Source organism: Aquila chrysaetos, chromosome 17, assembly GCF_900496995.4.
Source record: "Aquila chrysaetos chrysaetos chromosome 17, bAquChr1.4, whole genome shotgun sequence".
NCBI lineage: Eukaryota > Metazoa > Chordata > Aves > Accipitriformes > Accipitridae > Aquila > Aquila chrysaetos.
In genome coordinates, this window is record NC_044020.1 from 2,690,022 (window position 1) to 2,713,783 (window position 23,762).

Genomic DNA, 23,762 nt, shown 5'->3' on the forward strand with positions numbered 1-23,762 from the left:
ACAAATCGTTCCCATCATAAATTTGCAAGGGCTGCAAGCACGGCTGTCAAAGCACACAGATATGAGGGGATGGTCAAGTTTTATAGACCTGTCCTGAGACATCTTGGCCAATACCAAACATGCTGGTATTCAGCAGGCTTGAGGTCAAGGATACCACTCAGAGAGTGCACATGTTGCATTGCTGGTGGGCAACATCAGGTACCGTTGTGTTCACAGCACAGAGGAGATTGGGGCATGGTATAGCAAGGAGTTTGGAAATGAATTTTCTGTGCTGGAGCCAAGGAAAGGCAATGGAAACTCAGACTTACTGTCTCTCTCCCTACCTCGGTCTCTAGGAGAGAAGAAACCTGGTCCACCTCCTCCTGACTCTTGTGGTTAGTTTGATGGATGCAAATTACAGAATTGCCTGTCTTTGTGCATTGTTTTGCCTCTCAGAAGTTGTCCTTCCCACCCTGTCCCCGCTAGGAATAATTCTGCTCTGCAGTGCATGGGTACCTGGGGGAAGAAGGGAGGGGAAAGGACATAGGCAGCCTGAAGAGAATTGCAAGGATTTGGGATGAGGAGGGACTGGGAAGAGCTTGGATAGACCCTGCTGTCATACGAATGATCGAGGTAAACTCTAGGCAGGGCTTAGCCTGGATTTCCTCACCCAAGACCAGACTGTGGGTAGAAGAGAGACTCTAGGTTATATTTTGATGGCTTTTGTCACACAGAGTATGAGCCTGAGAGGCGCTAGAACAGATGTTTCTCACTCAAATCCTAGGCTCTGGGGCATCTTTCACCAACCAAGTGCATATTTATATTTCTCTTACATATATTGGAGATGTTGCCAAGATAAGGGGACATATTCTGACTTCTCCTCCCACCTCTGGACACGACCCTGCCTCCCTGCCTTGAACCCAAAGCAAAAATGAATGTGTGTGTAAGCACATGCTCTAGAGCAGCGGGCAGCAAACTCACTCTGTATCACATCAGTGACAAAGAGATTCAACGTAGGAGATATTTGCAGGCGCGAGCAGAAGAAAACCTTCACGTTCCTTCTCCAGGGTGAGCGCGTGCTTCAACTCTGAGATACACTCCCTGCCTCTTGCAATTAATTCAACATTCCTGTGGCTTGGGCAAAAATAACTAGAATGAATAATCGGGCTGTGCTGGCACTGCTGCAGATTGCCTGGTAGATAGAGCCCTCTGCAGGAAGATAAAAGGCAAAAGACTGAGACAGCACCAGTGTTTACTAGAAGAGACCGAAAAGTAAGAGATGAAATCGCAATAGCTGATCACGTCTTTTAACCCTGCAGGTGTAATTGTCTCTAGCGAGTCTCTGGTATTTGCCTCCATGCTGTTCCCAGTTTGCAGTGTTACAGCTCCCTGCACCTTTTGTCTTGTCCCATTAACTACTTCTCCTTTGCATGCTGCCCAACAGCTGCCTGCTTGTGCCAGCGCTCAGCCTGCCTGCATTTTGGGTGCAGTGCAGAGCTGCGGTGGTGCTCAGGCTGCTTTGCTAGGCACAGGAACATGACACTCTTACCTCACATCCTCTGCCTTTATCACTAAAATGATCATGTTACCCTGAGTGTTGGGCTTGTTTCAAGCACTTTTATTTCTTTCTTTACACAAGAGACAAAAAACCCCACGCTCAGATGAAACCAGTATGTGAAGATGGGAATGCCTCTGTGTGTGTGCTTGTGTGTGTGGTGTGCATGCACCTCCAATTTTTCATGCCTTCTGGCTGCGGGCCTTTCAGATACAAAGCCCGGGTCTCTGGAGTGGTACAAGGAAGGAACCTTTGCTGGGGAGCCATCAGCCAGGAGAAGAGCTAGTGTTCAGGTTTCTTCCCTAGGGAGACCTGTGGTGGGCTCTGAGTCACAAAACGAAGAGACAAAAGACCCAGAGCCGCTTCCCTGGTCCCACAGCCTCTCTACACTCAGTTACCCCTTATCTCCCTCTCCAACACCTTTAACTTTCTAAAACCCATGACTCAGTTACAGAGCAGGGACTTCCCGGGATTACAGCCCTCACAGCTATAGGAAGAGGTAGAGAGGGCTCTCTTCTGAACAGAGGGCTTCTTATCTTCCCTTGGCCTCTAGTTTCACAGTGAGGTCCTAAATATCAGTGGCCCTTTTTCCACAACCACTGCACATCTGTTTGTGGAAGAGAAACCACTGGGGCTTTTCTGCTCTGCAACTGACTGGACCATGCTTGGCTGCTCCAAGAGCATCTACATGGTTCCTCACACAAAAATACCCAGGCCTGGTTTGATGGCAGGAGGGGCTGGAGACATTCTGGAGACATTCTTGTGTCCTCTCAGATCCTGTCATACATGCCTAGGGCTATAGGGGAGAACCCAAAGGCCAGTTGCTGTTGAGCCTTTATGTTTGGTCATGGGAAATGCCATGACCACAGTTCTGACAGTCCTCAGTGGATTGCACCCTGCTCCTCTGCCTTCAGTTTGGAAAGGGAAGAAGCAAATCTGGCAAGTTGTCCTGTCAGTCATCTTCCTGCCAAGTGGGAGGCAGAGGGAACCAATGCTCCCAAATTTCTTCACTGGAAGAACCCAGCATGGGAGTGAAGCTGTCCAACAACTACATCTTCCTGCTGCCAGTGACCAGGTTAGGGCTCAGTTTTTGCTGGCAATCTTTTTCTTACGGGCAGAGACCAGATCATAGAAAGGATCCTGTGTGATGCTGGTCCTGGAAATAAAAGGAAAGAGGAGCAAAAGTAAGAGATTTAACGCTGGAGAGCAGCACAGGCAACCTAACTGAACTTGCACAGAGACACCACTCACCAAAATGTAGGACTGGAGATCTGCAGACCTACAGCACAGAATTTAGCTGTGGCTAGAGATTCTCCAGAAGGGACCTCAAAACTCTTCGAAGTCAAGAGGTACTACATTTGCTAGACTGCAAACCTTTCCACCCCCTTTTTCAAGCTCTGGTAGCCAAATAAACTGCATGACCAATTGTCCCTGGGGCTGAACAAAGGCAAGCGCAGGCCTCCAGTTCCAGCCTCCTCACCGTATTGCCTCAATCCACTCATCACGTTCTGCTGGTGTGGCTGCTGAGATCTTATAGGACTGATGTTTGCCTTCAACCACCTTCCCATCCCCGTCTGTTTTGCAGGCTTTAATCTTCTGCCCTTTGCATTTGGGATTGAAGAGCTCAAAGCAGTTCTGTCAGAAAGGGAATAAAATGGAACTGTAGGGGAGGACAAGGTGGACCAAGAAGACTATGCTGCCTTCAACCATGGGTGACAGGCTCAGAGAGCTTCCAAAGGGGAGGAGAGCATTCTGTCTCTGAAATTCAACAGAGCCTTTCCTTCCCCACCCCAAGAATCCCCCTATGAGTTAGATCTCCAGGCCATCCCTCTTAGGTAAATACACCCTTCCTGTGAATGACTGGACACTAAAACAGGCTTTATGGAGAGATGGAGCATCAACAGTTATCAGAAAACACCTGGGATCTGTCACTCTGTTCCACTCATTAAGGTCTCTCCCCTTTTTAAGTAGATGAAACATCCTCTCTTCTGCCTGCCACCACACAGATAGAGGGCACTTTTCCCAGAGTCACGACAGATCAAAGAGTGGGTATCCACAAAAGATGCACAGACAAAGAATGTCACTTCCTGAGCAAGTTTCCTAACGCCACAGCACTGTCTGGTCTACATGTGCTGTAACTCATTATGGCGAGTCCTGGGGAGACAAATTGAACCCGCGTCTCCTGGTGCAAAATGAGTAGGGAGTCAGCTGTGTGCACTGATCTCCACCCCGCTACAAACACACACACACATGAAAACATACAATACAGCCAGCCAAAGGACAGCTCAATGTTCACACCAGATCTTCCCTGGTAAAATACAATCATGTTTAGATACCATCATATTTAGATGGGGGCACAAGGCAGTTTGGAGTGGCACCTTCCCTCTGAGAAGCATGGTAAGAGCAGGGTGTGCGCACCCTCTCTTCCCTCTGACTGCCTGAGAGCCTGTGTTGGCAGAGTACCAAGGAATGGAGACTTACTGGCTTTTTGGGATCATCCACCTTCCGGACTGATAGGTTCTCCAGGGGGATAATGCCCAGAGGTTCTTTGTCCTGAAGGCAGGAAACATGAATTAACACCCAGCATGCTCCCCATATCTATGCCACTTCTTAGAGCCTCTCTGATTTCCCAGCTGTGTGCCTTTGTGGGGGTGACAAGGAGAGGAGACCACCTCCATTTACACAATGGGGAGCTTAGTTAATGAGATCACAGCAATAGCTGCAGTGTCCAGCCTCTCCTCCTCAAGACCAGAGGTGAGGAAACAGCATAGGAGAGAAGGGAGGTCTGAGTTCAGTCTGGGAGTGTAGGATAGAAGGGAAGAGTTGCCTCCTACCCTCTGCTCCTCCCTGGCCCCTCAGAGGCTCGTAACCACCCAGGACATAGTTTCCCAACCGGGAGTTAAGCCTTTACCGTGGTATATTCAAAGTAGTACAGGCAGTTATCGGTCAGAATGAACCAACGGCGTTTCCAGGTTTTCACACGTCCTCCTAAAGGCAGTGAGGTTCAAAAGGCATTAGTCACACATTTTGCTGTCCTTCATGCACACCCCCTGCCCCCCCCAAGCTCCAGGCACACACAGTCATACCCTCCCAGCTCTCCATGTAGATCAGCCCCCAAGGAGGCAACCGTGGTGCTCACCGCTGATGTGATGCCGTGTGGTGGACACGCACACACAGGGAGCCAATTTTGCTCTGATGGGGCTGGGAATGGGGAGGGGTGAGGGATATCTTTTTCTGAGTCCCTTTTTGAGCAGACAAAGCCTGCAGGAGCTGGGAGGAGAGAGCAGGCAGCTGGGATCAACGGCAGGTGTCAGCCTCACCCCACCGCAGCGGATGGGAGGGAAGGACAGCGGAGATGCTGGTGGGTTCCTGGGGGAGATTTGTGGTGGGAGGCAGGCAGGCAGGGAATTCAGAGGAGCTAGGGGAATCCTCCCCCTTACCTAGTTTCAGGAGCCAGCCCTCGCGGTTAGGGTTAAAGAAAGTATGCGTGAGGTCGTTCCCATCATCCTCAGGTATGGAGAACGGCTCGTTCTTTATGCTCTCAAACAGATTCTGCCCCAGAGCATTGATGGAGGAAAGAGGGAGGGAAAGAGAAAGAAAAAAAGAAAGAAAGACAGATTTCTGACAAAGCTTGTACGAAACTCTCCTAGGTCCATCTGGTTCATCACTCTGTTTCCACAGGAGCAGGCGGGTGCATGGGGAGGGGAGTGGGAGATGAGCCCTGGGGGTACAACAGCCCTCAGTCTATACCTCACAGGGTCTCAAGGGGGATGGCCAGCTCTTTTCTGCATCCTGTGTCAAAAAAAGAGACCCAATCTGGAAAGTCACAGGCACAAAAGTGTGCACCCATAGACTGCAGTGACCAAACCCAGCATGTCACACGAGTGCCGCTGTAAGTAGTACAAAGGCAGGCGGGGGGGGACACGACACAGCAGAGACTGCAGCCTTATTTAGGCCCTGGGTTTGTGGTGCCAAACACTCTGCTGAGAACTTGTATGTAGAGACCAACACACACATCTACACGACCACAAGGAGGCACATTTCATAGAACCAAGGCTTTTGCACTGAAGGACACAAGGGTGACATTCATAACAGCAGAGTGACAGGGAGGCAGGTTACTAGCTTTCAAGGGATACAAAAATGTTGCTCACATCATTGGATTTGCTATCATTTATTACACAAATCCCAAGCCAAGAAAAAAAATGAAACTACAGTCTCCTGCAACTTCCTTCAAATTGCCTGAAAGAAATGACACTCTGGAGAAAAATCTAAAGCCTTCACCCTGAGGGGATGCTGCTTAGCAAACCCAAGTGTGGGATGTAGGCAGCCTCTTCGACACAAGTTATTCTCCCCAGGTTGGTTGGGTGAAGCTAGACACATGCAGGCAGGCTGCCCCCTCTACCTTGCCTCATAGGGCAGGTCCCATGGTTGCTGAGCCTTTGGGAAAATGGTAGCTCCAGCTTTGCTGATGGATGCATCCCCTGTCTCTGTCTCCCCCGCTCTGCATCTTCATTCTCTGGGATCAGAGACACCATGGACCTGCTGAGAGCTTTACAGGTGGTGGATGAGATGCTGGAAGAGGCCCTGACAGTCATTTGGGACTTGTTGGTTCTACTCACTCAAAGCTATATCCTGGTGTAAGAGAGGTCAGGCACTGGTGTCCTGACTGATGGGCACACTGGAGTCAGCAGAGACATTTACGTACGAACAAGAGAAAGGGATTCATAATCTGGGCCACGGTGACATTGTCTCACACACACAGAAACACACAAGAAACAGACAGTCCCCTTGGGGGCTAGGACTTTCAAAGCTGGCCAAAAGAGTCAGGTGCCCAGCTACCTCCCAGCGAGGTGGGTGCCCCATTCACACAGCTTCATGCCTACATGACACACAGATGTTCGCAGCTCGTGTCTTCCTCTCTCACACAGTTACAGTATCTGTTCCTCTCTTACACGGACACACTTAAAAGCACAAACTTTCTTAAACTGATACTGCTGTTCCCTGAATGTCTTCAGACCCGTCTCTCTTGCTCCATGTCCTCATCAACAAGCGTGTGTGCAGCCCCTCTCCAAAGCAGTTTCCACATTTTCCAGCTTTGCTTTTGTACATGCGCAGCCCTTCCCCTTGTACGGCAGAAGGTCAGTAGGCCTGTATGACACTGAGACGTCTGGACCTTTGATTCTCAGTGGACCCCAAACCAGAGAGAAAAGAGGGACTGATGAGAAAATAGGAGGTCTTCTTACCTTTAAGAGCTCTTCTGGCAGGTCCCCTCCATTGTCAATGCCTCTGTTGATGGATACAAACCTTTCAAAGGGGGTTTTGTCTTTCACATTGGGGTTGTGCAGGCTGGTGTTAAGCATGATGATAGAGAAGGAGAGTATATAACAGGTATCTGGCAACAAGAAAGAAAACCAGGATGGGTGGCACTTGTTTTAGAAGGCAGATCAATCCACACCCTAACAGGCGGCTTGGTTTCCAGTCACTGGAGAACAGCGTCATCCTCTCAGCTGTAGGAGGAAAAGGGAGATGTCCCCTCTGCTAGGAGAAAGAGGGACAGAGCTGATCCCCTATATGGAGGTGATTCTATCCCCTCAGGTTAATGGGGCAAGTTGGGTAGATCTGGTCTGATAATGGCTCTGCCAGCAGGAAAGCTTCTACAGACACATGTCTGTCATTGCTGTCCTTGCTGCGATGAGGTATACCTCATGTGGGGCTGGGAGCACTTCTCAAGTCTATTGCCCATGGGGATGGACTGGAACACAGTAGCAAAAGAGGACTGAAGACCCTCAGCCTATTGAAAAGCTTCACAGGAACTGGGCTACCTCCTTCATCTTAAGGGGAAACATCCACACTTCCAAGTGATGACCTCTGTGCTTTGTGAATGGAAAAGGACGGCTCCTCTCCCTAGCAAGCAGTGGAGCTCAGCTTTACAGGCCTCCTTCTCCCCATAACTACCTGTGGACTGGAATACTCCCGGGTTACACTTGCAGTACCAGTTGGCAAAGGCCTCCATCATCCGGTCAATCTTCTGCGCTTCCCCAGGCAGCCGGAAACTCCATAGGAACTGTCTATCAGGAGCAGCATGCCAGAGAGTTAGTCAGATTGGGTGCAAGGGACATTCATCCCTTCCCTCAACCCGTGGGACACTAGGAAAATAAAAGAAGTCATCCCATCACACTGGGAAGACAACACAGTGCATGAAGTAGGAGCTCTGCTCCTCTCTCCAGAAATTGCCTGAGGTCATCAGCCTCATGTTTGAGCCCTAAAAGCAGGAAGCAGAAGTAAGCATCCTGGAAATCATGGCTCCTCTTCCCTAATGAGTGCCCTGCAAAGCAGCAGAGACATCGAGTCTCCTGCCAAGAGGCTGGCCTATAAGAAAACAAGATGCCCTAAGACAGAGTCTCTTTGTCGCTGACAGAAGGGGCACTGTGGACAGACATGTTTCCTGGTGCAAAAAATAACTTGCCCCATCCCCCTAGCCATTGAAGCCACAGTGACCCACTTGGCTTTTCCCATCTTCTCTGCACATGGCCAGTCCAGTCAAGGGGCCGTGAAAGAGTTCCCCCAGGAAAAGGTGTTAACACCTCACAATGCAACAGTCTTGGAGCAAACACATGCAGCAGGGCCTTGGGAAGCCCCATTTCAGCCCAGTAAGGCTTCACAACCTTCCTGGGTGGTAAGACCCAGTGGCTGAGCACGCTCCTGCTCCATCCCCTGCGTCCTGCATGCTCACTCACCTCAGAGCCTGCACCAGGTTGAGGTTGGCAAACTGGTGACATGCCACAAAGGCTTGGAGGATCTGAATGTTGGTGGGGTCCCTGGGAGAGGATAGAGGGAAAAGTTCAGAAGAGAGCTTTGACCCTGCTCAGTTTGGATGTCCTTTGGTGTGACAACATGCACCCAGCTCCATCCCAGACTTCACTTCCCCTCTGACCAACAAGGAGCCAAGATGCACACTCTTGTCTGGGAAGACTGACCCCATTAGAGGCAGGAGAAAAGGTAGCCATACAGCCAGCCTTAGCCACACTCCAACCTCCAGGGTGTACTGCCCACCCAGCCCACTGCAGTTTGAGTTACGTTCAGTCTTGGCACCCGACCGAGGTCTGCCAGGGGTCATCTAGAATGGTAGTTGAAAGGGGCCAGGCAGGACAGGGCATCCAAAGGGCCTCCTCAACCTGGCTGGGTTGCTCACCTCCCACCCAGGTAATCCCCGATGGCTGTCTTGTTCAGGCCTTCACCCTTGTGGAGGAATTTGGCAATCTCCTGCAGGTCTGAGGACAATACCTGGTGCTCAATCAGGTACTGGATCCCCTGGGGGAGGAGAAGCAAGACAGTGAGGTAAGACAGCTCTGTAGGACCCCAACACTTTGCTATCAGCCTTCCTTGGCTTTGATGATGTTGCCTCCTCTGTTACTCCCCAGCCCCTTTATGGGTGACCACAGCCATGTTCCCACCCTTATTCCATCCCTCTTCATCCACCATGGTGGGTCAGTCCAACTTCTATTTCATGCTTAGATTTAGATAAATGTTTCACTGGGATGGAAACTCAAGCAAACAAAAAAGGGCAATGTAGGTTAAAAGTCCAAAAAGGCAAAGTCAAAATAATTCATTTTAACATTTTCAATCAAAATATCTTACTGTTCTGTTCCTAAATGTCATTTTTTTCCCAGATTAACTTAAAGAAAAAAATGTTTGTTTGAAAGAAGACATAATAAAAAAATGTACTCAGACAAAAATATGGGCTTGAGACAACTTAAAATTATTTTTTCCTAAATTTTCTTCTATGCCACAGAACACAGAAGTCTGCAATCTTTTCAGCTCCATCTTCCCCAGCCAGTAAGGATGGAATATGTTTTTTAAGGAATATAGATGGTCTGAGTTTAGCTGTGCAAAGAGACAACATCCTATTTTAGAGGGAATTTCATGATTTTCAAAGTCACAGAAAGTTGAGGTTTTGTTCAGATTCTTAACAATATCTAAAACCACTTCAACTCTCCAGACCACATTGCAATTCTCCTCACAAAATACAATAAAGGAATGAAAATTGTTTTAGATCAGTCAAAATGTTCTACTTCAACAGAATCAATTCACTTTCCCTTGTAATATATAAGAAACTATTTCTAAAATGCCCCAAAGAAAAAGCAGTTTCAAAAGAAGAAATTGAAACGTTTGTGAGATTTTTCCACACTATTTTCCCTTCTTTTTCCCCAGACAGAACTTCGGTAAGATCAATTTAATTTTGCAAAGCATTGCTGTGATGATGGGGCTCCATTTTCCAGAAGAAAATGTTTCTCCCAAAAGGTTTTGTTCAGCCATATTCCTAACGCTTACGTCCACTAGCTTCAGTAACTTGCCCTGAGATCTTGGAAGTAGGAACTCATTTAAAGTATCAGCACCGCATGGGTGAAGTGTAACCTTAGCAAGGAGGGGCAAAGAAAGTTCTTTGCATTGCTGCTACCTCTCAGCATGTAGCAAAAGGGAAGCAATAAACAGAGATCTGCATAATATAGGCACATAGTTTAACATTTTGACCAGGCTGATCAGCATTGAACTAATAAAGCTAAACTGGTTTGGGGTCAGAACTAGTTCACGTATTTCTGCACAGCATAGCAGAGTGCCAGAGAGAGAGATCCCTCTAGGACCTCAAACCAAGGTCAAACAGAAAGGCAAAATGAAACCTGCTCTCATGCAAGGCTGTAAGTACCGATACCACTGCTCTAAGACAGCTCCCACTGGCAGAGGGATGTCCAGGGGACTGGCAAGCACTCCACCTGTGGTGTGGATACTGGGGAAGGCATCTTGAGGGTCTCAGCAGGGCAGAGGAGGAGGCATGAAAAGTTGTCACTCAGACGAGCAGCCACACAAGATGCTAGCTGTGGCGGTTAGCTGCTGATGAGCAATTGTTCAATCGCAGCTTGTGGTTTTCCTTACAGAGCGCAAAAAAAATGGTCCACCAGTAAGGAGGAAGGAAGAGGAAACTGTCTTTCTCACATCTTCTCTACTTAATCATGACAATTTGAGAGCTTTCTGCAGAGGCATGAAGGCTTTGGAGCCTGGACCCCACTGGTCAGAGTCCCAGAAAGTAGAAAACCTGGATTCACTCCACAGTACAACCAGTACTACCAAAACCAAAACTACTTCCAGAATGACAGAGGCAGCTTGTCCTCTTCTGTTCTGAATGAGCCAAGGAACCTGACACATTCTCAAAACTTCTCACCTTCTTCTTACTTCATCCTCCTCCATCCCACTATGGCTAACTCTCAGTCTCTCACAGGCAAGAAGAGCTGGGCTGAAGGAGGTTTGGCTCTCTTGACACATTGGCAGTGTTAAACCATCCTCCCTTTATTTCTCTTAGTTTTGGGTGGCATCTGATGGGATGGCCTATAGGCACATGATGGGGGGAGGCAACACAGCTTGATCACATCAGAAGACCTTATTCAAGGACAGGATGGAGGGTGCTACTAACTGGAAGCCTAACTGGAAACCAGCCCCACAGTCCCATGCCGTAGTTCCTTTGGCATGGGTGGCTGCAAGTGGACCAGTAGCCAAGAGAAGCTTTTCCTCCCAGCTTTCTTCTCATAGGTGGAATGAACAAATCCTACCTTTGCAGGGTCCATGTTGAATTTCTTCCGGCCCAGGGACAGTTTATCCGTCTGTGATAGTTTGCTGCAAACGCGAAGAAGGAAAGTCAAACTTGGAATAAAGGGCCACGTTTCAATTCACTCACAAGGTAACTCAGATATCTCAAGGACAGGTGTCTGACTATCTAGGAATAAAGAGAAATCTCACAGCAGAAAAGGGAATTCCTGGCTTCGTTTCCCTGTCCTTGTCATGATCCAAATCCATTCAGTGGTTTTTTGTTTTCTCAACATCAAGACAGAGACTTCGTAAACAAAGAAATACCCATCATGTCCCACTTGCCTGGTCTGCTCCCCAGGATTATTGTCTCCCTCTTTCCTCTTCTCTGCATTTTGGAAGCACTCAATCTCCGCAAACACTTCAGCAATCTCTTCCTTCAGCTTCTGCAAAAGAAATATCAGGAGGATGAAGGCGATGGAGGGAAAAACAGCACACACATACAGAGCATCTCTTACTTCTTCCCTCAGTCACAGGAGAAGGACTAGTCAGATGGTCACAACAGCCAAAGATGTCTATGAAATGGGCACTACTCTGGGGTGACCCTGCTGGATTCCAGATGAAAACAATGGGAGAGAGGGGCAGAATGGTGTTCTCATGTCTGTTGTCAGTCAAGGCTGGAAAATCAAGCTTAGCCAGTGTGGAGCATGTCAGAGAACATACCCCAGTGTTGATTTCAGTTCCTCAAACAATGTCAGATGTGAGACTCCTTCCATCATGCCCATTTCCTTCTAGCTTTTATTTTGCATAGCCGTGCTACACATCCAGGAAAGGGGAAGTGGAACCAGTAGCTGTGAGGTCAATATGAACCTGAAGTGGCCACATTGTGAAACAGAGTTTTTAACATACCTATCATTCAAATACCATTGAGCAGATACCTGTCTTTAGGTGGAGAAAGAAGAGAGGAGGAGTAAAAGAGAGTAATCACTGCCAAATTTAAAAAAAAATCAATTGTAGAATTCCATTTCCTTTAGGCCCATGGCAGACCATGGCCTTCTTGGCTGGATATTCCGTGTTACCAAGGAAATGAAGATGTCTATATGTCCTTGCTTCCATCCTGCAGTTACAGTCCTCCTCAGAGCCAGAGTGCATCACAGCTCTCTTCCAGGAATCACCCAAATTCTTCCCCATGCAAACCAGAATAGGCAGGGGAAGAAGGGTTGTTTTATGACAGATCTTGTCTCAACAAGGGGTGAGGATATGGCCACAATATGCACCCAGAGAGAGAAACTGAAGTTCTCCAATATCCCATAACTTAAAAGAGCTTCTGGATTTCAGTTTTGCTCTGGCCTTCATTCTGTTGAGCTTCATCAGTCTCCAGAGGTGGGACTATACCTTCCTAAGCTTTAGGTATTGCATAAGTGTAACAAAGCCGTGATCTTAGCTCCTGAATTTCAAATGATTATCAGTTTTGTTATTTTATTCACTGCTGTCTTTTGGCAGTGTAACCGGCAAGTCGAGACCCATCCTCTCCCCTTCTCCCTCTCCCGCCACCAGACATCCCCCCAAGTCTTTGTGTTAACAGGTATTGTTTGATACTTTCTGAAGAAATCCACCTGGGAAAATGTCTCTAGTTCTAGGTACTCTTTCACCTAACCTCATCCTGCTCCACTGGGCAATGCATATCCCATTAGTTGGGATTTAGAGTACGGGTCTGTGTAGTCTAGCAGCTTTTCTCTGTCCATAGTGGGTAAAAAATGTAGTATTCCTATTCAACTATCCTGCCCCCTACAGTGCCCATTGCCTATTCTGAAAACTGAAGAGATAAGAACCACACACAAGCAAACCACATGCACATACATGCGTAGCCTGTTTTGCAAGAAGGCACAAGACACCATTCTGATTTGCAGCAGAGATGGTGAGTCTGGAAGCCTGAGAAGTAATAGGTAGTTTGGCTTATTCCGTTACTCTATGCAAGGAAGTATTGCACCTACTCCCCAGGCATCTGGACATCTTCATGTTGTGGGAAAATCAGTGCAAGTCCAATGATTCAGTGCAATAAGGTCTCTCAAATGGGAGACGACATTCCATGATGGTGGAGGCAGAACAGAATAGAAAGTGTACAGCACCATGCATGTCTGCGATGCAATGTTACTGACTTTGAATCTGTCACTTTCAGACATCTTAGGAGTCAGTGGAGAAATGTTTGTGTCTGCTAAAAGAAAAGAAGAAAAGCAAGTTCAACCACGGAAACTTGTGTGGTAGGTCCTGCCATCACACCTCTCTAAAGAGACAGGATCCTTCGTGGAGGACTTGTTAGAGGTCCACAAACCAAACAAAAGTTTGATAAACACAGAGGGATGCAGCAGGTAACTAGGACTGATATGTCATTAGCGGGTAACCAGTAATTAAAAACAATCACAAATGCTGAGCCAGATCCCCGCCAGTATGACTTAGTAAAGTCACACTCATTTCCTTAATCCTAATATGCAATCCCAGCTCATCCCTGCTAATGAGCTGACCAGCCTTTCTCAAAAATCCCATTAGGGTAGTTGATGACTCCTGCAGCAGAGAGTACCACAGGTTGGATGCACACTGGTGGCAAATATGCCAGGGCGGCCTGAAGTTCTGAATTCAAGTTGGATCATGCCAGAGCAAACGTCTCCTGTGCAGGAGCACTTCTGCATGGCCTGGACTGTTATGTGAAGACGGTCCTTGGTGAAGACAGTTTTGAAAAGGCTAAGCAGACAGGAGGAACAGGGTGATCCTTACCTTAATGTCCTCCAAAAGCTCCTGTCTGTGCTGCCTGATTGTCTCTATTTCGGCCTCTTCAGCCTCACTCAAGTCAGTTGACCCTGGAAGAACAAAGATACCTGTGAGAATAGTACTGGGGCCAACACATCACACGAAAAGCTGCCTCAGCCTCTCGGCGCCTATCCTCTCCTAGGGTCATGCCACAGAAATTCTGATTTCTGTGTTTTAGCATCTATGTTCCCTGTTGTTGCAGCCACTGCACCTCAGCTTTTCCCTGCAAATGGTTCTCAGTCCAGAGCGAGCAGCACAAACCCATATAGCCCTCCTAGCAGCCAGCTGCTGTGCTGGTAGCCCTCTGATCCAACCCTGTAGCAACCCACCCCACCTACTCAACCGATTTTGCTCACCGTGAACACAATGAAGAGGTCTTACCAAATGCTTTTTGGTGGTTTTTATGTCAGTCACCTTTACGTACTGAAAAGCTGTGACCTAAATACTTCATCTCCATCCAAACCTCCCATGAAGAGCCACTGGCTTCATGGATAGATCCACCACAGCTAGAGTCAGAAATGGCTTAAGAGAGAGAATCGAGGTTTTTCAAGTCTGAGGGCAGGATCTGGGGGGATGAAAACCTTGCTGAAGAAGGAGCATCTGTGGGAGGCTGTTCTGTGGACTACAGACAATGCAGAAATATGAGTAGGCTTCCTTGTAATGTACAGGAAGTTAAATAGATACCAGCAGAGCCAAGGCAACCACAAAATGATTCATAAAAGACCTAGAAGAATTGGGGTGACAGCACTGCTGCTAAATATAATCCAGGTGAAGCACAGCCTCTTCAGCAAGGAGAAAGAGGAGGCTGCAGCCCTGGAGAGGCAAAGCAGATGGTGAGCCCCAGGAAAAAACCAAGGGGCTCACACAAGGCTGAGAGCACTGGAGCTCCTGGGAGGTCACTGCAGAACTTGCAGACAGGGTCCTTGCTGCACCTAAACACTGCGAGACAAAGCTTCCCTAAGAAGCTAGGTCAGGTCACTGGATGCCCTGCTCCACTGTTTCATAAGCCAAAATCCCCTGGGCCTCCTGTCTTCCTGGAAAAAGGGGAAGTAGTACCAGCTGCCTTGGAAATTCTCTTAGTGTGGATCTCACATGCAAAACAACTGCTATAAATATGAGAGGGGGAAAAGGGGAAGGAACTAGCCAAGACAGACAGAAGGAAAAGGGGACAAGGGCAGTTATCTCAGAGCTTATATTCTTCTTTCCTGTCATGGCCACAACAGCTCAGAGACACCTGCCTTACCCGATCCTAATCTTTCCCCCATCCTCCCGGCGGGTTGGGTTTCCCTGTGCTAAGTCTGTCCTCTGACTTTTCTCAGGCTGCAGCCTCTCTCCCATCACTCCTCCCGCTGTTTTCAAGCCTTGCATTCCCTGGGGAGAGGCTGCTGAGCCTCTGGGAGCAAAGCACTGGGCAAGGAGCCAGCATGAAGCCAGGGCTGGGAAGGACCCATGTTCCCTCCCAGCTCTGCAAGCAGCCCTCCTGAAGAGCTGAAAGAAGCCGATTGCTGAAGCCGGTCAAGAGGGAAGGAAAACCTGTGGCATCCAGCAGCTCGCAACAGCCAAATCTGTATGTGAGGGGAAAACAAATAAACAAACAAACAAACAAGCAAGCAAGCAAGTAAACCAAAACCAACCAACCAAAAAGAAACAACAACAACAACAAACCCCCCCATGCAGTGGCTTTGCTGCTTGTTAGGCGGGTTGCTGACTTCCCCTTGAATGTCAACCCTGCGCCTGTGAGCGGTGCTTGGGTCTTTCAGCTTACTTTATGTCTCCTGCCATTCTGGCGTCTGCAGGAGGTGAGGCCAACATCTTGGTCCCCCCCAGCTTTATCTCTCTCACCCCTATGGGGGCTGGTAATTGTGGAATCACTGTGGTGATTCCTTGACAAATTATCACTAAGACCCTTTGTCTTGTATTTCTTTCCACAAAAGCACCATAGCAGAACATACCTGAGGAACCTCCTCTTCCCCCACCCCACCAGCAAAGTCTGTGGTGTGGCTGGTTGCTTTGCTTCAGTTGTTCTGTGTCTACTGAAGCAGCCTAAAGCACCTCAAAGAGATGTGAGGCTCCCAGAGGACACCATCTCGCCCACACGATCCCCACCAAGACTGTAAATAACTCAGTCCCCGTTCCTCCTGAACATCTGAAAACCCCAACTCCCGAGTGATTTATCTGTCCAGTTTGTCAGAATGAGAAAAGTGTGGGAAGGACTGTGTGTGGGGGGACGGTGGGGGAGAAAAAGCGTACGAGTCATGGAGAAGGGGAGGGAATCAAGGGATAAAAAAATAGGAAAAGGTGACATAGTAAGTTAAAAAAATGGATGGATCAAATTTTCAGAGCACTTCAGACTGAGCTGCAGAGAGGGTCCTTGTAAGGTTTCCTAAGTTTCCTAAGTAGCTTAAGTCCCTGATTGCCTTGGAAAATAATTCTGAGGTCAGCACCTACATGTTACTGTGCTTCCCTAACAGGTGGCCAAATGCTCTGCTCAAGGCTGCTCTGAGGCCATTCATCAATGTTATTGCACACATTGGGGTCTACAGTTAGGGGAAGTGAACACAAAAGGCTTGTTTGGGGAACCGTCCACAGAAAAGCAGCAAAGGCAGCAGAGGCAGCTGGGCAAGCAGCAGATGAGGTAATGAGAGCAGGCTGGTTTGCCTTTCCTTCCCTCTCCACGTTGAGAATGAGCGGAGCTGGCAGGAGAGGGACACTCCGAGTGACACACCGCCTGGCTCACTCCAGACCTGTGCAATGGCAGAGGGAATTCATCCCTGCACCAGGGGACTGAGGAACAGCTTCAGCCTCTTCAAAGGCCTCAGTACCACCAAGTTCCACTTCCCTCTAGGGCTAGGTCAGGACACAGATGAAGCATAGCCCTGGTCAGGGTTCTCTGCACAGGGGGAAATCTCACCTCAATGAAGAACACCCCATGAAAAGACCCGCAGGTTTCAGGGGGATGCTGTCAGCCAAACCAACGCTGAAGTCTTCCAGTTCAGACACAAGACATTAAAAAACTGGCTAGCATCCTCCCCAGAGAGGACATGAAGTTGCTGCTTGGAATTTATTTTCAGAGAGCAGATGTTGAAAGGAAAGCACATCAGCATCACATTTGTGGGGCTTACACCTGCTCTTGAGATTGTTTCCCCAGTCTCAGGGCAGACACAGATAGAAAGACCTGCCAGTTCTTTATGAATTTCCCAGGCTTGTATTTTTAGTGCTGTCACTCAAAAGAGAACACAGCCTTCAATTCCAATTGTGGTGACTTACGCCCTCAGCCTCCCCATCTGGACGGCGGGTCGGAGTTACCCAAAAGCCTGGGTACTCATATGGCCAGCAGAGTACTGTGTTTGCTGGTCTCAATTCCCATTGCAAAGGGCTGTGCAGAGCTGTCCGGGTGCTAAGTGAGGCTTTCAATCCCAAGCAAAAGCATATGACTAGGAAGATGATAGCTTTTGGAGCACAGAGGTAAGTGGGAAGCGACTGCCCAGGAGAGCTGGAAGGACGGATTGCAGAAACAGCAGAGGAAGGTTATGAAGAATGACTGCATCTGTAGCACTGTTACAGACCATCCATGTGCTACCCACCCACAGTATAACAGCAGAGGTTCAGCTGGCCCATTTGCAAGTCAATGTAGGGTTCTGAGTGTGGCTGCTAAAGGGTTTGGGCACCTCCACCCATGGCAACACACAAGCAGAGCAGCCTGATGGGCACCTTCTTGCCTGGATGAGGCTGTCTGATGGAAGAATTGAAATTCCTTTTCTTTTTTGATATGGCTGCTGTGTCATCTCCAGCACAGACCACCACCTCCCCAGCCAGGTTCCAGGCTAGTACCGGGCAGATACCAGGAAGCTTTCCAGCTCCTCAATTTCCTCCAGCCCAATCTGTCTCCCTCCTGCAGCCACTCCACAGTTCTCTTCCAGCTTGTGTCAGAAGAAATTCAACACGGACCTCACACAGGTTTAATTTGCACATTCCGGCTATGGGGGGAAAGGTGTGAAGAAGAATTTGTGTTGTCTCCCGGTCCCCTTATCCCACATGACAACTTACGGCAGTCAGGATAGCTTCCAGGCACTTTTGCCTGTGGCTTTCACCCTACACATCCTAGCACATGATACCACGGTACCAGTCTGCTCTCCCATGTTTCACACACCCAGCTCAAGGATTTGGCATACTGGCTCTGTGGCCTCACCCAGACAGTCGCTAGAAGGTCCTGAAGGAAGCTGGAAGAGGACATCCACTGCAGGGAAAGCAGCCTCCCCACAGACATAGGTCTCATCTGCACGCAGCTGTGGCAGACAGGTACCTAAGAGGACCATTGCATCTCCGGGTAGGAGTGACTCCAGGAAAAGGTGTATGTGCACCTCTGACCTTCAGGAAAATCATGCCACAACCGAGCAACTTTAAACGCATCCAGTGCTCTAAAGCTCACTGGAAAACTGCATCTGGTGGCAGCCTTGGCTCCCAAGGTAGAGCAGCATCAAACCAACCCACTTTCCCACACAGCTGTGAAGTGACCAGCACATCTCTTCAGGCATTGCCTATCTCCCAGCTCTGCCTCTAGCCAGAGCTGAGCAAACCCACGTTGTCCCTGAGCAGGAGCTCATTGTGCTATTGCAGTGTGTAACTTTTAAGACATAATTAACTCAGTTACACATAACTCGAGTGAATGACTGTGTCAGACCATCAGTTCTGAGAGCTTCAGTTTCTGTGGAAAGCACACCCCAAAATAAGTAGCTAAACATGAGGTACCCCCCCTCCTCCTGCCCAGCTTGTCCTGCAGAAACTTTGTCCACTGTTGCTTTCAGGTGAGGAGGGCTGGGTGATCTGAAGAGATCCACCTTCACCAACATTCATAGCCAGATGCTGGCAACAGCTCAGCTCCCATAGGTCCCACCAATTTCCCTGACAAGCAAGGCTGGTATGAGGTTTGAGCGTGCCCTTTCCTTGTCTACCCACCTGGGACCGGGCACTGCTTTGTCCCTTCACTCTATGCTCTATATCCTATATGCAAAAGCCTGTGAGGACAGGGAGTCAGACAAAGCAGGGCCAGTGCAAGATGATCCCTTTTCTTCCTGGCCCTTGTTCAGCCTGTTCCTATTCGGCTCTCCCTATCTGCTGCCTTTGCACAGACACAGGCTCAGAGCTTCCTCAGCCAGAGGCTAGAAACGTTCAGTCTGGCAGGATGCCTTTCCCTGCTGAATCCCAACCACTTTATTTACCACCTGCTAAAGTAGGAAATAAAACCCGAGATCTCTCTCAGTTCCTCAGATGTGGCTTATCTCCGCCCCCCTGCCCCCCAACATCTGCCTTTTGAGATTATTTCAGGACCAGGCAGGCCCACCTGCAGGTCACTTGGTGTTGGTAGAATCCAAATACAGTCATTTACCTTTAACATGGATATACACAAGAGATGCCCCAGTACCAAAAGCCTTGCAGGCATGTTGCACTGGGATACCCAACTGCATGAGAGGCTCCTCAAAGGCAAACCACCTCCTGGGGTCTGTAGGGAAACGCCGCTGAGGAGCTTGCAAGCCATGCCAGAGTTGCATGAAGAGAAGCCAAAGCTTATAGGTGCTCATCCCAAGTGTCACATATACCCTTGATACCCCTGAGCCGGTTCTCAGCTCGGGATCACCAGCACAAGCAGTAGACACTCTCAGCACAAAGGCCATTCAAATCAGTGGGGAATTTCTCCAATGTGAAAGGAGTTTGCTTACGGGAGAGCAACTAAGAAGAAAACTATGCCTAATGCTGAAGGCTGACAAGCAATTAACTACACCACCAGGGATCTTCCACCATCTCATTCCTCCAGCCACCAGCCGCAGCATCCACTCTAGCTGCTGGGATTTCACGGTGTGCTCTGCCCCCTCAAACTGAGCGCACAGCCCTCACAGAAAACAAGGCAAAAGACAGCCAAGGCTTACCAGCAGGACAAAAGTCCATCCTGAAGAGTGCGATATATTTTCAAGAGAAGTGTTGTTCCTCCTTGCCTTCTGCTTGTTCAGATGCTTCACAGAACTGAAACGACCTGGAGCCAGTGACCAAAATCGCAGCAGCATTAGGGGGGCGGGTTGCCCTCTGACTCCACCCTTCCTCTCCTCTTCCCTCTGACCACAGCTCATGAGTTTGCATCAGTGAAGGAAACTGTACGTGCATACCTCTATGAGCTAACGGGGGCTCCTTGGCTACTTCTGAAATGCAAATGCACAAATGCATGTCCATCCCAGCAGCTTTTTGGGGGAATCTCCGAGCACACATCTCTGTTTGAGGGGACTGAAACGAGCAGTGAGAAGCTGATAGTACTTAGGGCTTTTGTCTGACATACTCCAGGGAGAGAGGGGAGAAAAAAGGAAGCTCTTGATTCAGAAAACCCATCTGATTCGGGAAGTGGTTTCATTTTAAAGGAAAGATTCTTCCTGTGTTTATTCTGCAGCAAGCAGTGGGGACATGAATGCTCCAAAAGTGGAGGGTGGTTGATGGAAGGGAGAAGAGAGTCTTTTTCTTCTTTTCCCTCCCTTACTGCCCACTAAGTGACTTCTACTCTAAGTCTTGCTCCTTTTTTTCCCCACTAACACACTGCTTTTCTTGGGAAGCCTTGTAAGGATGACATGAACTGAGGAGGAATGAAGTCCTCTCAAGTTTAATGGTATTCCTGCTGGTAGGAGAGCTGGCATTAGCAGAACTGTTTTGAAGGCACTTGTGCTGCTCTGTTAATCTGCAAGACAGAGAGGTGCTTTTTTTCCTCCATTCCCTCCACACAGCCCCGGAAGGCTGTACACTTCCCCTTGAGTTGTATTTGGTTGCCATGTGATTTATGTGGTAGACCTCTGATGTAGGCAATGTGAGGAAAAAGAAGTATGCAGGAAAGCACCATGTCAGAGCCAGAAGAACTGGTGATTGAATAAATAGGTCAAGGTAAAATTCAAACCAGGTGTGATGCCCAAACAGGGCTCTTGCCTCCTCTAGCAGGACTGAAGCTGTAGAGGGATGCCTCCTCTCCATGCATGAACACTTACCTCTGAAGCACTCTGCATACTTAGCACCCTGACCTGTTGCTGTACTCGCAGCAGGCCTTGAGCAGGACAGCAAAACAGGTCCAGACTTTTTCCTACCATCTTTCCATGAGACAGCAAGGTAGAGTTTGGAAGAGCATTGCATGTGTAGAAAAATAAGAAGTGACCCTCTGACTTGTTACGCAGTCGGAGCTAGCATCTATGTACAATTGCCACCACTTAGAATATGCTCCTGTGAGGCTGAAGGTCCCTGACTTACTCAGAAAGGAAGAGTTATTACCTTCCCACATTCCCATTAACTACGTCTGGTCTGAGATCCTCTGGAGAGAAAACCGGGCCTTTAAAAGGCTTGATGCGAAGAGTAGGATCTGCCTGAACACTCTGGCTAAGAGCCATTCAACCTCACAAAGACAGACACAGATTTCCCTCCCTTTCTTTCAGTTTCTCGCATTTGCTCCAACCTGTGGTTGTGCTATAGGTTCAGTGCTGTCATTGGAGAGAACAAGTGCTCCAATGAACCTCCAGTGAAGAGTGGGAGATATCCCAGCCTTAAAACTGTCAAGGGGTGGCAGAGATCCAGAATGAATCCACACAGGCAGCTGTAGGCAGGGTCACAAATAACCCGTGATCTTTAGGAAGAGTCAGTGGCAAACATTTAGCACTCACTTTCCATGGTCAGTGTCAATATTTTCAAAGCAGCAGCTAGGAGCTTATTTGGGAGGGATAAAAGGCAGGAGAAGAGACCGAGCTTTATTAATGCAAACTGATTTCAAACCATTACACCTATGTCTGCCCTGACCTTCATTACACCCAATGTCCATGCTTAAAATTTATCAGAGGCCTGCCTTTGGGTCACAAATTGCCGAGAGCCCACCCGTTGTAAACTCAATTTCTGTCTTGAGATTCTGGGCCACATCAGAGGAGAATTCACCGCCACATGGTCTGGCCCAGTGTCCCAATTCCTGCACTGGGGCTGGGTCCAGGGTATCACCTCCAGTCCTTCCATCATCTTTTTCCACAAAAAAAATTGTTTCAGCTGTATTGCAGCTGACATCAAGCAGGCACGCCAACCTAAAGCACTTCCTTCGAAGACCTGATCTTGCCTGCCTCAAAGGTAGGTGACGTATATAGGCAGCTTGATCGGGGCCGTTCTTATACGTGTGTGTGGGCAGGTCAAACCACAAGCACCCTGCAAACACCAAAATGGATGCCTCTGTGCACTGCAGAAGCACCCCTAGCCACTCCAACAGAGAGCAATGCAAAACCTGTACCTGTGTCTCTAATCCATACTTGCTTCATCTCTTAACATCTTGATGCTTCCTTCTCACTGCCTGTCTGTTGGAATCCCTGACTGCCCTGTTTTGAGACCTTACCTACTAATTCAGTGCAACGATCACCTCCACTACTTGCATTCTCCTGGTTCTGGTAGCCTTGCTTTTAACAGTGGTTGGCCTTGATGCACTTTAAATGCTTTCAGTTTTTTCAGCCAGAGGAGTCTGAATGGGAAATGCACCGTTAAAAAACTGCGTAAATCTGTTTCATGTAAAAATTAAACACCTGTGAGATGTTTTCTCATGAGGGTACACAAGAAGTGAGACAGGATGATATAACTAAACTAAGCCCAGAGCATCTCTCATTCTTTCCAAAGTGCAGGGTAAGTATGCCTCCCTCTCCAGGTCCTTAGTCCCCCACTCATTCACACAGTGCACAAACTAGTTTGGTTCCAAGCTCACCCTGGAGCAAAACAACCAGTTGCTCTCTTGAGGAAACCTAGACCTAGATGAGAGGTCAGTTTGCTTGAGCATCCCAGACAGACAATACAGATCTGTAGTGAACTCAGGTGGATACCAACACTACCCCAGCCAGCAATGTGTCTGGAAATGCCCTTAAGGTAAGTAACACATGTTCTGTGGTAACGGCATGAAAATACCATGAAAGGTATACAACACAACCCTCTCATTATTTCAAGTGAAAAGGCGGGGGGGACCAAAGGAAACAGCAAAGACAGAGAGAATGAGGGGGAACGAGAGGAAGGAAGGAAGGAGAGGAAAAAAGGAGAGGAAAAAAGGAGAAGAAAAAAGGAGAGGAAGAAAGCAGGAAAGCTAGCAAGGAGGAAAGCAAGCAAAAAAAAGCAAGCAAACAAGCAACCAAGAAAGAACACATAAAAATTAATTATGCCCCAGGGACATAGAAACATCAAATGGATCCTAGGGGAGATGAGATTTAAATGCTATACAGTGTGGTCAGAGTTAGCCCACAGCCAGTGGCTCAGAGCACATGGGTTCTCCCACTGGTGTTGTCAACAAGGCCAGCATAGATACAGCCTAGGTCAGATACAGCCTAAGCAAGGAGAATCCGACATGCAGCAAAAATCAACTTATGCTGAAAGATACCCACATCGGCGGGACTGACTCTTATAGTGGGCACTGGTGCTGGCATCTTCCTCCTTCTAGAGAAACCTGTGGCCTATACATTAAAAAACCCCACTGTGATGACTGCAGCAACATCTGGGAAAAGAGCAACCCAGATGAGATCAAGGGCTTCTCTCACCAAGGAATGCAGTCCTTGGAAATGCAGGAGACTTGAGGAAGAACCAAAGAACATTTTCCAGGTGATAGAAATTATTTCAACAAGGCAAAGAGTAGAGCTGGGAATGGCTACTCCTTGCTCCAAGATGTACCTGGCTGAGAGGTGCGAACAAAGTTCTCTTAGCTGTGCAAGAAGAGATGTCAACAAGAGGACAAGAGGACTGGGAGGGTGTTGAGGGGCTGACATAATATCAGAGTAAGTGGTGGGGACTGGGACAGGTCAGATATGCCTTAGGTTGGATTAGG

At 48.4% G+C, this 23,762-nt stretch overlaps 1 protein-coding gene across 2 annotated transcripts; it reads right to left on the minus strand.

Moving 5' to 3' along the window:
• Positions 1–1,582: 1,582 nt before the first annotated feature.
• Positions 1,583–19,972, minus strand: CYTH4 (cytohesin 4). 2 transcript variants are annotated; one of them, XM_030041453.2, is made up of 13 exons: positions 19,840–19,972; positions 13,883–13,965; positions 11,456–11,556; positions 11,137–11,200; positions 8,727–8,845; positions 8,272–8,352; positions 7,490–7,602; positions 6,778–6,926; positions 4,975–5,086; positions 4,446–4,522; positions 4,016–4,087; positions 3,015–3,169; positions 1,583–2,690 (listed from the first exon to the last, which is right to left on the minus strand). In XM_030041453.2, exons 1-13 carry the CDS (start codon positions 19,856–19,858, stop codon positions 2,618–2,620), a joined length of 1,218 nt encoding a protein of 405 aa, XP_029897313.1. In that variant the 5' UTR covers positions 19,859–19,972; the 3' UTR covers positions 1,583–2,617. The 2 variants fall into 2 exon arrangements, with proteins under 2 accessions (XP_029897313.1, XP_040974130.1); XM_041118196.1 differs by lacking the exon at positions 8,272–8,352 and having other exon boundaries at positions 19,840–19,953.
• Between the last annotated feature and the right edge of the window lie 3,790 nt (positions 19,973–23,762).

What these genes read in the sequence shown, in the direction of transcription:
- CYTH4 (XM_030041453.2), bottom strand. An exon ending in AATCCTGGGGAGCAGACCAG is followed by an intron (nt 11,201 to 11,455) that starts GCAAGTGGGACA and finishes TCGCGTTTGCAG; the next exon opens with CAAACTATCACAGACGGATA. An exon ending in AACCTGGTGCAGGCTCTGAG is followed by an intron (nt 7,603 to 8,271) that starts GTGAGTGAGCAT and finishes TGCTCCTGATAG; the next exon opens with ACAGTTCCTATGGAGTTTCC.